Below are 13,542 nucleotides of genomic sequence, written 5' to 3' on the forward strand. Positions count from 1 at the left end.
ATCTTTTGCAGTTGATGCAAGGTCACCATACATTCAACCATCCTGGCTAGGTTAATGTAAGTTTATACCTCCTTTATAATATTTGCATGCTTTCAAACTGCTAAGAGCCGTGGTGGCGCAGTGGTTAGAGCGCAGTACTGCAGGCTACTTCTGCTGACTGCCGGCTGCCTGCAATTTGGCAGTTCGAATCTCACCAGGCTCAAGGTTGACTCAGCCTTCCATCCTTCCGAGGTGGGTAAAATGAGGACCCAGATTGTTGAGGGCAATAGGCTGACTCTGTAAACCGCTTAGAAAGGGCTGTAAAGCACCGTGAAGCGGTATGTAAGTCTAAATGCTATTGCTATGCTATTGCTAAGTTGGCAAGGAGATGGTGACAGATACACACTGTTGGGTTAACCAGCTAGAGTGCTTCAAGATTTCATTTTGTGTGTAAACTCCTCCACTGGTTAAGTGAATACTTGTAACGTACAGTTCTTTGGGGGTTTTTTTTGAAGAGGGGCTTAAATTAGCTACATTAACCCAACATTTAAAAGCTTTTGCAATTTTCCCCTTTTTGTATTTCAGAGTTTGGATGGAGACCAAGCCATTCTTCAGCGGATCAGAAAATATGTGAAAGCGATTCATGTTTCTGGGCTCAGTAAGTTAATGCTCTTTATCAACTGGTGCATCAGCCTAGGAGGCCATCTGGCTGATCACCCGTGGGAGGGGTGTGGGCTTGTGATGTGCCATCTGGCTTTGTAGATACAGGCTCGAAAGCAGCTGTATGTTAAGCTGTATGCATCAAAGCCAGCGTGGCTCAACCTTGGCAGCTTTCAGGTGTATGGACTTCAACTGGGAGTCCCACGCTGGCTGGGGAATTCTGGGAGTTGAAGTCCACACATCTGAACATTGCCAAGGTTGAAAAACACTGATCCAAGCCATCTTCAAGACCTAGGCCAGGGGTCTGCAACCTTAAACACTCAAAAGAGCCATTTGGACCCAGAAAAGAAAACACCGGGAGCCACAAAAACTGGGTGGGTGTGGTCAATTCAACATCACTCCCATCCAGTCACATGACACACCCCAGCCACGCCTACCGAGGTTTTGTGGCTCCCAGTGTTTTCTGTGGGAAACAGGTATCTCTCTCTGTGTGTCTCTTTCTCTGTCTCTCTCTTTCTCTCTCTCTCCTCTCTCTCAGGCCAGGTGAGGAGTGACTGGAAGGGGAGGGTGAGGGGAGGGTGAGGGGTGGGGCCAGCCAATGGTGGGTTCAGCCGATAGGGAGCCACAGCAGGGGGATGAAAGAGCCGCATGCGGCTCCAGAGCCGTGGGTTGCTGACACCTGACAAAACCTAAGCAAAAACTGCCCCTACCAAGGAGGAGAATAATTACAACTCTCATACCCTCAAGCAGAATCTCTAAAGTAAAACCTTGCATTTACAGCATCCTGAGTTCACACGATAGTGATTTTTGGTGTGTGCTTTTGTTTCTGGTATTTAGTTCTGGTTTCTGGCAAGAAAATGCCCATTGGGGAAAATGGACTCATTTAACGATCACTTCGTTTGCTTAATGACTGCTGCAAAAAAAGACTGTAAAATTGGATGTAGTTACGTAATACTTACTGAACAACTGCCATGACTAAGGATCATAATTCCAGGCTGAATTATGTTCTAAATCAAGAACTACTTGTAGTCTCTCATTGATTAAATCAGCGTTTTTCATACTTGGCAATTTTACGAGATGTAGACATCAACTCCCAGAATTCACCATTGGGGAATTTTGGGAGTTGAAGTTCACCCATCTTAAAGTTATCAGCTTTGAAAAACACTGATCTATATACAGGCAGTCCTTGACTTACGACCATACCCACATTTTCTAAGTGTTAAGTGAGACATTTGTTAAGTGAGTTTTGCTCCACGTTGCAACTTTTCTTGCCACTGCTGTTAAGTGAATCACTGCAGTTCTTAAGTTACTAACATGGTTTTTAAGTGAATCTGGTTTCCCCATTGATTTGCTTGTCAGAAGGTCGCAAAAGATGATCACATGACCTTGGAACACTGCAATGGTCATAAGTATGAAGCAATGGCCAAGCATCTGAATTTTGATCACATGATCATGGAGACGCTACAAAAGTTGTTAAGTGTGAAAAATGGTCCTAAGTCACTTTTTTCATTGCCCTTGTAACTTTGAACGGTCACTAAAATGAACTGTTGTAAGTCGAGGACTACCTGTATTGTCATTAAATGTAGATTGACCCTGATGTTCAGCTGAAGCTAATAGACCTCCCTTCTCCTGTTTTCCGTCTCACAAACTTCTCCTGATCCTTTTCTTTTTCCTTATCGCCTTCTCTCCTTAGACGTCTCAAACTTTTCTGCTTTTCCTGCAGTGGCTACACCGTTTATAAACATTCCTTGACAGCTGGTTTCCTTCTCAGCAGCCAGGAATGTCTGCTTGTTTCCTTAGGTTACTTGTTAAGTTGGGGGTTAGATTCCTAGGTAGCCTGCGATACCTTAGCCTCCCTTCAGGGCCTTACAATGTTGGTCTGCTGCTGTGATTTACTCCTCAAAGTCAATACCGCAAACTGGGGAGTTGATTTGGCGTCTCTTCTTTTCAGACCCTTCCTATACCATTTTCAGAGAAATGGCTGTCCAGTCTCTTCTGGAAAAAATCCAGTGTGGGAGCATCTAGAACTTCTGGAGGCAACCATTCCACTGATTAATTGTTCTCACTGTCAGGAAATCTCTCCTTAGTTTTAGATTGCTTCTCTCATTGTTCAGTTTCCATCCATTGCTTCTTGTTTTGCCTTCTTCTGCTTTCCCCCTTCTTTGTGGCAGCCCCTCAAAACCCTGTTTTGTGACCTGCCTATCACACTCTTGGGCAAAGCATGTGAGCCATTTCCTCCTTTCAGTGGTCCATGAAAGTACATCTATAGTATGTAGGTGCAGATAATAAAGTTGAAAAAAGGTGAACAACGTTTTTACAGAACTAGAGATACGTTGAGGCCGGGGTTGACAAGGAGTGGCTGGGCGAAGCACCCCTTGACATGAGTGATGTTGAATTGGTCACACCCACCCAGTCACATGACCACCCAGTCACACCCACTCAATCACATGACGACCATGCCACACCCACAGAACTGGTAGTAAAAAACTTTGAATCCTACCACTGGACCCAACTATAGGTTGTCCTTGTCTTACGGCCACAATTCGATCCCCAAATTTCTGCTGTTAAGTGAGACATTTGTTAGATGAGCTTTGCCCTGTTTTACGACCTTTCTTGCCATGGTTGTTAAGAGAATCTGGCTTCCCCATCGACTTTGCTTGTCAGCAGATCGCAAAAGGAGATTCCCATGACCTTGAGACACAGCAACGTCATAATTATGAAGCAGTGGCCAAGCATCTGAATTTTGATCACATGATCATGGGGATGCTGCAAAGGTCGTAACTCTGAAAAACGGTCCTAAATCACACTTTCCACATTTTGTCAGAAAACGAACTGTTTTAAATCAAGGACTACCTATAGTTTATATGTCTTATTTTAAAATACTAGGTAAAGGTAAAGGTTCCCCTCGCACATAAGTGCTAGTCGTTTCCAACTCTAAGGGGAGGTGCTCATCTCCGTTTCAAAGCCGAAGAGCCAGCGCTGTCCGAAGACGTCTCTGTGGCTTAGGTGGCCGGCATGACTCAATGCCAAAGGCGCACGGAACGCTGTTACCTTCCCACCAAAGGTGGTTCCTATTTTTCTACTGGCATTTTTTATGTGCTTTTGAACTGCTAGGTTGGCAGAAACTGGGACAAGTCACGGGAGCTCACCCCGTTACGCGGCACTAGGGATTCGAACCACTGAACTGCCGACCTTTCGATTGACAAGCTCAGTGCCTTAGCCACTGAGCCACCGTGTCCCTTTAAAAATACGAAGGGATCGCTTTATCAGATCACTTCTCTAGAATCACCTGCAAGAATTCCAACAAGCCACTTGTGCAAAAGTAATCAAGCAATTTATGCGTTGTCATTTGCTTCCTTTTTTGCCCTAAAAAGAGCAGTTAATCCACAGAAAAAAAAAAAAAAAGATGGATTGGTTCTTCCGTTCCGATTCATTTAATTCATGTTCATGCTGATGCCGAGGAGAATCTCGGACCTCCAGAGATCTTCCACCCTCACCTTTATTTCCCCTCTCCTGTTTATTTCCTCAGCTCACGTGGAAAACGAGGAACAATACAGTGAAACCCTGGAGAACTTTGGCAATAATCACCTTTCTCAGAACAACCACGAACTTTCCACGGGCTTCCTCAACCTTGCTGTTTTCACCAGGGAAGTGACGGCACTTTTGAAAAACCTGGTAAGGAGCAGGATTGGGCCTGGATTGTTCCTGGCTGGTTGTTTGCTGATTCCTCCACCCTCCCTTTTTCTTTTTAAGATGCAAATTTGAGTGAATTTGAGCAAATTTCCCCAGTTCAAAGTAGTGAGCCGTAGCCAAGACAAAACTTCTCTATAGAAGGCAACGATGATGGTTGATTACGGCCCAGGCAGTCACAAAAAGCCGGCCTCATTGTGGGCAACTGTTTCCTATGTGTTAGCTTGGCTGCTGTTATCCTAAATGCATGTTTTCCTTCCTGGCGGGCTGCCAATTCCCTGAGCTGAACGGCTGCCAGCGAGGGACCACAGAGGAGCTGTTTCAAGGTGGTCTGTTCAACAGGGGGGTGTGGAGTAAGATAAGAGGAGCTTTGCTCTACGGCTAAAAGTCTCTGGGGTTTGTTTGGGTTAAGTGCAGCCCCCCCCGCCCCCCGGCCTCACCCCGCTCTGTAACCAGGCACGATTTAGCATTTGTTGAGCCTCTCCTTCCTCAGAAAACCCTTGCATGCATTCTGTTGCTAACTCTCTGGAGCGGTGTGTCGTCCCCAATTCAGGTCAGAGCCTGGTGCCGAGGCCAATGAACGATGCCAGACACGAGGTGCAGGTGTTGCTTTTTATTGGGGTACCCCAAGGAAAAAGGCTCCTGGCCAAAATGCCAAGAGAGCCAAGAACAAAGGATTAAGAAAGCTTTATACATTTTCACTAAAGGAGAAGACGGGACAAGGTTATAAGAAATATCATCTAGTAAACATTTTAGTAATAATTCTACAATTTGTTCTATTGGTCTCTAGCTGTCCTTATTCCTAAACCTTGGCTAATGAATGCCCCAGAAGTTATCTAATGCACATTTTATTTGCTGCAGGCCATCTCTATTCCTAACTTTTAGCTGAGGTCTGCAAGTTGCCTAACTCTTTGTTACTTTTATCAGCTTTCTAACTACAGAGAATTGTTACAAGCTTTACACCTGCATATTTCTTGTGAATATGCAGTCTTTGTTCTTGTCAGGCAGACTTCACAACTACAGGCTTCCTGATTTATTTTCAAGTGTGTGTCATGGCCTGGCTTTATTTTAGCAGACAGCCCATCAGGTGTTTCTCAGACTTGGCAATTTTAAGAGGTTTGGACTTCAACTCCCAGAATTCTCCAGCCAGCATGCTGAACTGGGGAATTCTGGGAGTTGAATTCCCAGCTTCTTGAAGTTGCCAAGGTTGAGAAATGCTACTCTGGAGAAGCCTTTAAGCAACCTGGGTTGCAGCCATGGGCACCAATGGGAACAGTCTGAGGTGAAAATTCCTCAGCCCAGCCTGGTGCAAATCTGGACATCTCCAGATGACAAGTTATGTGAAGTCTATCAAATTCAGCCCCCTGTAGTAACTTTCTCTGGGATTTTTTGCTAAGGAGGGAAGAAAAATTTCCAAGCCTGAGGTTTGGGGGTTGAGGAAATTGCACAGGAACGGAATTGGCAATTCCATTTGGATTTGTACCGTGTCCAACATTTGGGTTTCTCTCCACATGAAGTCTGTATTTTAATTTTATAAAACATCCCAAATAATCATCTTTTAGTAGTACGACACGATTTATTGCAGTTTACGTGCTCGTGGATTTCTCCTGGTTCCTGGTATTTACGCTTTGCTCATAGCTTAATAGCGGTTGTCAAGCTTTTAAAATGACATAATATATCCAGTTATTCACAAAAATTCACAGTATGCTAGAAAATTATAGTCTCGATGACATTTGTAAATCCCTTGTTGACTCATGTGTAGCCTATTCTTTTATCTCTGTTTTTTTTTTTTGTTCTTTTCTTCCTTCCCTGTTTATGTATTTTTTTGTAAAATGTCTAGTAAAGATATATTACAATGAGAGAGCATTGCAAATCAACAGCTGGGCCTTTAAGCCTGAAAAGAAATCTGCATGAACAGATTTAAATGTCTATGGAGATTCTTAGTCATCCAGGTTGTAGTTGTGCCAAAGGTGCTTTTTCAAGAAGTAACTGGACTTTCTGTAGGGGTGGGCTTCAAAAATTTTAGCAAGGGGTCCTCTGCTCGGTTGCTGGGTGGGCGTGGCCTAGTAGGCCTCCTGCGCCACAACAGTTTTTGCCCTCCATGGGTTCCGGAGACTTTCATTGAGCCTCCGGGAGGGTAAAAATGGCCTCCCCAGGCTCTGGAGGCCCTCTGGAGGCCAGAAATGCCGTTTATGGCATTCCCGAACTTCCGGTAGGCCCGTTTTTTGCCCTCCCCGAGCCTCCGCGCATGCCCTGCACTTACCTGAATCCAAAACAGGCCATGTGCGGACTCCTAGGAGGGGTGGGGTGGGCGAGGCCAGCTAGGAGTGGGATTTGGGGGTTCTCCGAACTGCACAGAATCTTAGCTAGAGGTTCTCCCGAACCCCTGAGAACTCCCAGCAGTCCACCCCTGACTTTCTGGTAAAAAAAAGTCCATTTTTTTAAAAAAAGCACCTTTGGGACAACAGACTTAAATATTTCTCAAAATCAGGACTGGGTGCCGGGATGGCAGTGGGAAGTAGGAACATCATGCTGCTGGAAACACATGGATACAACCGCTGAGGAAACATTGATCTGGATTTTTATTCATGTATTTTTCACATTTCTGCACCGTTCCATCTCCCTCCAAGTTGGACTCTGGGCAGCGTACAATAACATGTTAAAATATAAAACAGTACAGGTAGTCCTTGGTTTATAAACATTCGTTTAGTGACTGTTCAAAATTACTTAATCAGTGGAACAACCTGCCACCAGAAGTTGTGAATAGCAATAGCACTTATATACCGCTTCACAGTGCTTTTCAGCCCTCTCTAAGCGGTTTACAGAGTCAGCATGTTTTCCCCAACAATCTGGGTCCTTATTTTATCGACCTTGGAAGGATGGAAGGGTGAGCCAACTATGAGCTGCTCAGAATCGAACTCCTAGAGTGAACAGTGAGTTAGCCTGCAGTCCTGCATTCTAACCACTGCTGGAACTTTTAAAGAAGAGTTTGGACAACCATTTGTCTGAAATGGTATAGGTATAGGGTTTCCTGCCGGAGCAGGGGGTTAAACTAGAAGACCTCCAAGTTCCCTTCCAACTCTGTCGTTCTGTTATTCATACTTTCCCACAGCCAAGCACCACAGAGGCAGCTTGGAGAAGAGGTAGCTTTATTCTGGGTTTACTTATTTAAATTTATTTATTAAATAAATATTCTCACTCTGCAAAGCAGTTTCTGGATTCCTGTGATCCAGAAATCCATCCTGACCCCCAGAGGACCTCTAGATCAAAGATGAGGGCCTGCTAGACAATTGATCAACGCAAAAAAAGCAACTGCAAATCTTTTTAAGAGAAGTAATAATTTGAAATGACCAGATTTCCAGTTCCATGGGCAAGAGGCAGACATTGGAGCCTGCTGTCTTCCTACTCCAGATCTTCACAGACATTCTCCTGCTTGCCACATATTCCAACGAATTATTTCTTTTGCAATGGTGTGTGGCTGAGGCAATACTGGCCGGCTGCCAGTGGGTGCTTTCATGCCACGCATGCTGCCCATTGGTGCAACTAAGGAAGTGATAATGGAAGAGGAGAACAGGCAGGCAGGCAGACGGAGGCTCTAACAAAACTAACAAAACTCCCATCACTCAAGTTCACAGCTTCCTGGTAGCCCAAGAACAAATGGATTTTAAAGAGGAAGAGAGAGATCTGCAGACTAAAAACCCCTTGATACTTTAAACAACCAGACAAATTAAATGACTAACTCTGACACTAGTCTTACATAACAAAGTATCTAGGTTTTTGAAAGACTTGCGAGAGATAGGAGAAGTCATCTTCTCCGCTACCTCTATGTCTCATCCATTAGTACTTTGGGAAGAAGGCTTAAACGGGTCTCATGCTATGCTTTAAGCCAGGGTTTGATTAACATTGGCTTCTCAAATAAATAATGGGATGCGGTGGCTCAGTGGCTAAGACGCTGATCTCGTCGATCGAAAGGTTGGCAGTTCAGCGGTTCGAATCCCTGGTGCCGCGTAATGGGGTGAGCTCCTGTTATTTGTCCCAGCTTCTGCCAACCTAGCAGTTTGAAAGCACGTAAAAATGCAAGTAGAAAAATAGGGACCACCTTTGGTGGGAAGGTAACAGCGTTCCGTGCGCCTTTGGCGTTGAGTCATGCCAGCCACATGACTGACTGAGTCAACGGAGACATCTTCGGACAGCGCTGGCTCTTCGGCTTTGAAACGGAGATGAGCACCGCCCCCTAGAGTGGGGAACAACTAGCACATATGTGCGAGGGGAACCTTTACCTTTACCTTTTATCTGGAATAAATCCTTGTTAATTTGGAGTAGAAGATCTCCATGGTCCCTTCCAACCCCCATGATTTTATGACTAGATGGTGCATTTTGTCATGCCTTGCCACCTTGAATGGGTGGGTTTGCAGATCCTATCTCGAAAAACCCAAATATTGATTTAGGGTGTGATGTGTAAACCGGCTATGGTTTGTTTGAAGCATGACTTGTCGAAGAATCCTCTGTGGCTGGACTACTCATGTTATGCTAAGCCATAATTATGGTTTACAGTCCGTGATGGCTGGCTTCAAAAATAGAGGGTTGTGTCTGCTTCAGATGTGAACCTCATATCTTTTTAACTGATCTTGAAATGATTCAGTCATTCCTGTAAGTTGTGGGAAGTCCGTCCTTCCGCACACATGAATTTGGTTAGGAATAAAGAGGTCCTCTACTAATCTCCTCCATCCTGAGTTGGGGAGAGTTTTTCTCCTTAAGGTAGAGAACTATGGATGTTAGCATCCTTAGCCAGCAGGATTATTGGTTTTGCTGCCTTCCATTGACGATTTGTATACTGCACGAGTCAAAAAGAGGGCTGTGAAAATATCTACAGACCCTTCACATCCTGGACATAAACTGTTTCAACTCCTACCCTCAAAACACCACTATAGAGCACTGCACACCAGAACAACTAGACACAAGAACAGTTTTTTCCCAAACGCCATCACTCTGCTAAACAAACAATTCCCACAACACTGTCAAACTAATTTACTAAGGTTTTTATTACTATTCTTCTTCTCATCCTTCTTATTACCTATCTCCTCCCACTTATGACTATAACCATGTTGCATGTATCTTTCAATTATATTGTTTTTATTTGTTTCCTAGTACGATTTGATAGCTTATTAGTAACATTGACTATCACTAAGTGTTGTATCTTTTTATTCTTGATGAATGTATTTTATTCTCCTTATGTACACTGAGAGCGTATGCACCAAAGACAAATTCCTTGTGTGTCCAATCACACTTGGCCAATAAAGAGTTCTATTCTATTCTATTCTATTCTATTCTATTCTATTCTATTCTATTCTATTCTATTCTATTCTATTCTATTCTATTCTATTCTATTCTATTCTATTCCATTCCATTCCATTCCATTCCATTCCATTCCATTCCATTCTAAAGAAGATGATGGAAATTGTACCTGAAGCAGATCTATAGCTCATAAGTTTGGGAAAGGCTGCTGTTATTTATCTAGTTGCATATGAAGCTGCCGGAGCTTCCTGGTTGGAAGCCTCAATGATATCATGTACAGGTAGTCCTCAACTTACAGCCATTCATTCAATGACTGCTCCAAGTTACAACGGCACTGAAAAAAGTGATTGATGACCATTTTTAATACTTAATGATCGTCACAGCTTTCCCAGGTCACATGATTCAGGAACCAGCATGTATTTATGATGGTTGCACCATCCCGGGCTCATGTTGATTGCCATCTGAGACCTTCCCAGCTGGCTTTTGACAAGCAAAGTCAATGGGGGAAGCTGGTGTTGCTTAACGACCACCTCATTCACTTAACAATGGTTGTGATTCGCTTAACAACCATGGAGAAAAAAGAGTTGTAAAATCAGGCGCAGCACCACCTAAGAACCATCTTGCTTAGCAACAGAAACTCAGGTCCAAATTGTAAGCTGAGAGCTGTATGTTATGACTTCGGGGTGTACATTATAGAACAGCGGTCACCAACTGGTGGTCCGTGGACCACTGGTGGTCCACAAGAAAATTTTGGTGGTGTGCAGAAAAATCTTTTCATTTTTTATATTGCACTAAATCAGGGGTCCTCAAACTACGGCCCCTAGGACAGATACGTACAATGAATGCTTGTGTTGCTACAGAGAGTCTCCCCCTTCGGGGTCTTTTTGTGTAGGTTGGAGGGGGACAGAAATTCCGCCTTGGGGTCTGCTTCGGCCTCCTGATGCGGGGCTTTGGGCGAAGGCTGGAGGGAAGTGCCACTCGTGGCAAAGAGCCAGAGGGCCTTGTTCCAGTGGGACTGCATCATGGCCTGGAACTGGCTGACCATCTCAGCCTGCTGAGCCTCCAGGTGCTGGTACCTGGCCTTGCACTCCCACAGGTCTTCCCACTGCTTGGAAATCCTATGCTCGTAATCCTCAGTGAGGTGCTTCAGCTGAGCCTCCTTCTTGGTCAGATCCAATTTGAACTGAGCTGTTTTGCCAACTCTTTCTCGTGGTGACTGCTTAGCTCCAACAACTGCTTCCTTCTGGGGCCCTAAGGAGCCCGGGAGGGGAGGCGAGGAGTGGCTGGGAGGGGAGGGGTGAGTAGAGGCTAGTGAAGCGCCCCTCGATGTGAGTGACATCGAGTTGGCCACGCCCACCCAGTCACATGACCACCTACCCACGCCCACCCAGCCCGTCATTAGGCAGATCATATTAGTGGTCCACAAGATTTAAAATGATGAATTTAGTGGTCCCCGAGATCCGAAAGGTTGGGGACCCCTGTTATAGAATATGTGTCATTTTCATGACATGGGTGAAGCCCCTTGGATACTCATGTTCCACGTTTTCCTTGCTCAATAGAAAAGCCAGTTTTGGGTGTGGAAACTTTGATTTTCCTAGCAGCGTCTCCAGCACATCTGTACCTGATCAAAAGTATCCCACAGCTTCTGTTCATTTCAAGCCTGTGGGTGGCGCTTTTTTTTAAAAAAATAAAAATAAAAATGGGGGGGGCAGCCATCTGGGCTCAGATGTTGTCGGCTTTGCCCCCCCCTCCTCTAATTCTTCTCCTCTTCCAACCCCATTCCTTCCAATGGAGGTTAGTTGGAGACTTTGATGCTGCCATGTGGTTTCGTCTCGCAGCTTTTCCAGACTTCCGGCTGAACCGAAAGGATTTCTCTGTCTTTTGGCCTCTTTTGATTTGGAGGTTTGGGAATCTCCACCCCAGTTTTAGAATGTGGCCTTTGGGGAAGGGCTGCCTGCTTGCCTGCATGGCTGAACAGGAAAAATGGTTTGTGGCAGGATTCAACTGCCAACATTCTTCTGAGGCCGTCCTAAAAATTCTGGAAATGGGAAAAGGCCTCTTCTCTAGCCATAGAGGGAAGGGAAGCTATTCTAGCTTATGGCCCGTATCTCATCTTTTGCACATTGAAATTCACAAACAAAGCTTTGCGGAAATCTATTCAGGTTGTCCTTTATTATGACCACGTCTGGAACTGGAAAGATTTTCTTTAAGTGGTATGGTCGTAAAGTGAGGACCGTCCCTGCCAGCTTCTCCATTGACTTTGCTTGTCGGAAACCAGCTAGGAAGCTTGCAAATCAGTGGTGAAATCCAATTCTTTTTACTACCGGTTCTGTGGGCGTGGCTTGGTGGGCATGGCAAGGGAAGGATACTGCAAAATCCCCATTCCCTCTCCACTCCTGGGGGAAGGATACTGCAAAATCCCCATTCCCTCCCCACTCCTGGGGGAAGGATATTGCAAAATTTCCATTCCCACCCCACTTGGGACCAGCCAGAGGTGGTATTTGCTGGTTCTCCGAACTGCTCAAAATTTCTGCTACGGGTTCTTCAGAACCTGTCAGAACCTGCTGGATTTCACCCCTGTTGCAAATGGCAATTGTGTGAACCCGGGATGCTGCAACCATCGTAAATATGGTTGCCAAGCACCCGCAATCACGATTGCATTAACCTTGGGATGCTGCAATGGTTATAAGTGTTATCATTTTTTTTCAGCACCATCGTGATTTCAAGCAGTCACTAAAGGAACGGTTGTAAATTGAAGACTCCCTGTAGTATTCGCATGACCTTTCCATCATTACGATCAGTACGAACAATTTCATTGTTAAAGATTTTAAATACGAAGCGGTTTGAGAAGGGCTTCTGTACGGAGTTCTCTGGCTGTAGCTTTTAATGCTGTTTTGAACTTAACAGTAGTTTTTCTCTCTCTCTACCATCTGGGATTATTTTCAACCGTTTGTAAATTGGACATAACCAGGGGTGGGCTTCAAAAATTTTAGCAAGGGGTTCTCTGCCTGGTTGCTGGGTGGGCGTGGCCATGGTGGGCGTGGCCTAGTCAGCCTTCTGCACCATGGCGGGGTGTGTGTTTTTGCCCTCCCCGGACTCCGGAGGCTTTTTTTGAGCCTCCGGGAGGGCAAAAACGGCCTCCCCAGGCTCCGGAGGCCTTCTGGAGGCCGGAAATGGGCCCGAACCTCTAGTAGGCCCATTTTTTGCCCTCCCTGAGCCTCCGTGCACACCCTGCACTTACCTGCATCCAAAATGGGCCGCATGGGGACTCCTGGGAGGGGTGGGGAGGGGTGAGTGGGGCCAGCCAGGAGTGGGATTTGGGGGTTCTCCAAACTGCACAGAATCTTTGCTAGAGGTTCTCCCGAACCTCTGCGAACCCCCAGCACCCCACCCCTGGATATTACAAATTACTGATGAAACCTGGGCAGATTTGATAATCATTCAAGATTGTTTTTTCTTTGTTTGGAAGTGTGTAAGCGAGATTCCTCTTTCGTCTTTTTCTAGGTGCAGAATCTGAACAACATAGTCTCCTTTCCTCTGGACAACCTGTTGAAAGGGCAGTTGAAGGACACCCGGCTGGTAAGGTTTAGTTTTTTCTCTTAAGGAATTGGGAATCATTTCCCTGGGGGAGAAATGCAGGCTTGGAATTGGGATGGGCAGAGATATATTTGAGAGAGCCCCGGTGGCGTAGTGGTTAGGCTGCAGTATTGCAGGCTGACTCTGCCCACAGCTTGGAGTTCGATTCTGTTGGGGGGCCAAGGTTGACTCAGCCTTCCATCCTTCCGAGTTCCATAAAATGAGAACCCAGAGTAAAAAAATTTGAAACCCACCACTGCTTGCAACGTAAGGTAGGCCAAGAATAGAGGCTTATTTCATGGCCGTAGAAAATGTGGCTTTGCTCTGCTCTCTTTTGTTAAC

At 45.3% G+C, this 13,542-nt stretch overlaps 1 protein-coding gene across 2 annotated transcripts in view; it reads left to right on the plus strand.

Moving 5' to 3' along the window:
- ASAP3 (ArfGAP with SH3 domain, ankyrin repeat and PH domain 3) overlaps positions 1-13,542 on the plus strand; it is a 92,986-nt gene that overhangs the window by 20,649 nt on the left and 58,795 nt on the right. For both annotated transcript variants that reach the window (XM_070950054.1, XM_070950055.1), the window contains exons 2-4: positions 565-637; positions 4,169-4,314; positions 13,129-13,203. In XM_070950054.1, coding sequence (XP_070806155.1) covers positions 565-637; positions 4,169-4,314; positions 13,129-13,203 — 294 coding nt within the window. The remainder of the gene's footprint in view (positions 1-564; positions 638-4,168; positions 4,315-13,128; positions 13,204-13,542) is intronic.

The sequence above is a fragment of the Pituophis catenifer genome, unplaced genomic scaffold (genome assembly GCF_029215685.1).
Source record: "Pituophis catenifer annectens isolate HBS135680 unplaced genomic scaffold, rPitCat1.0.hap2 SCAF_9, whole genome shotgun sequence".
NCBI lineage: Eukaryota > Metazoa > Chordata > Lepidosauria > Squamata > Colubridae > Pituophis > Pituophis catenifer.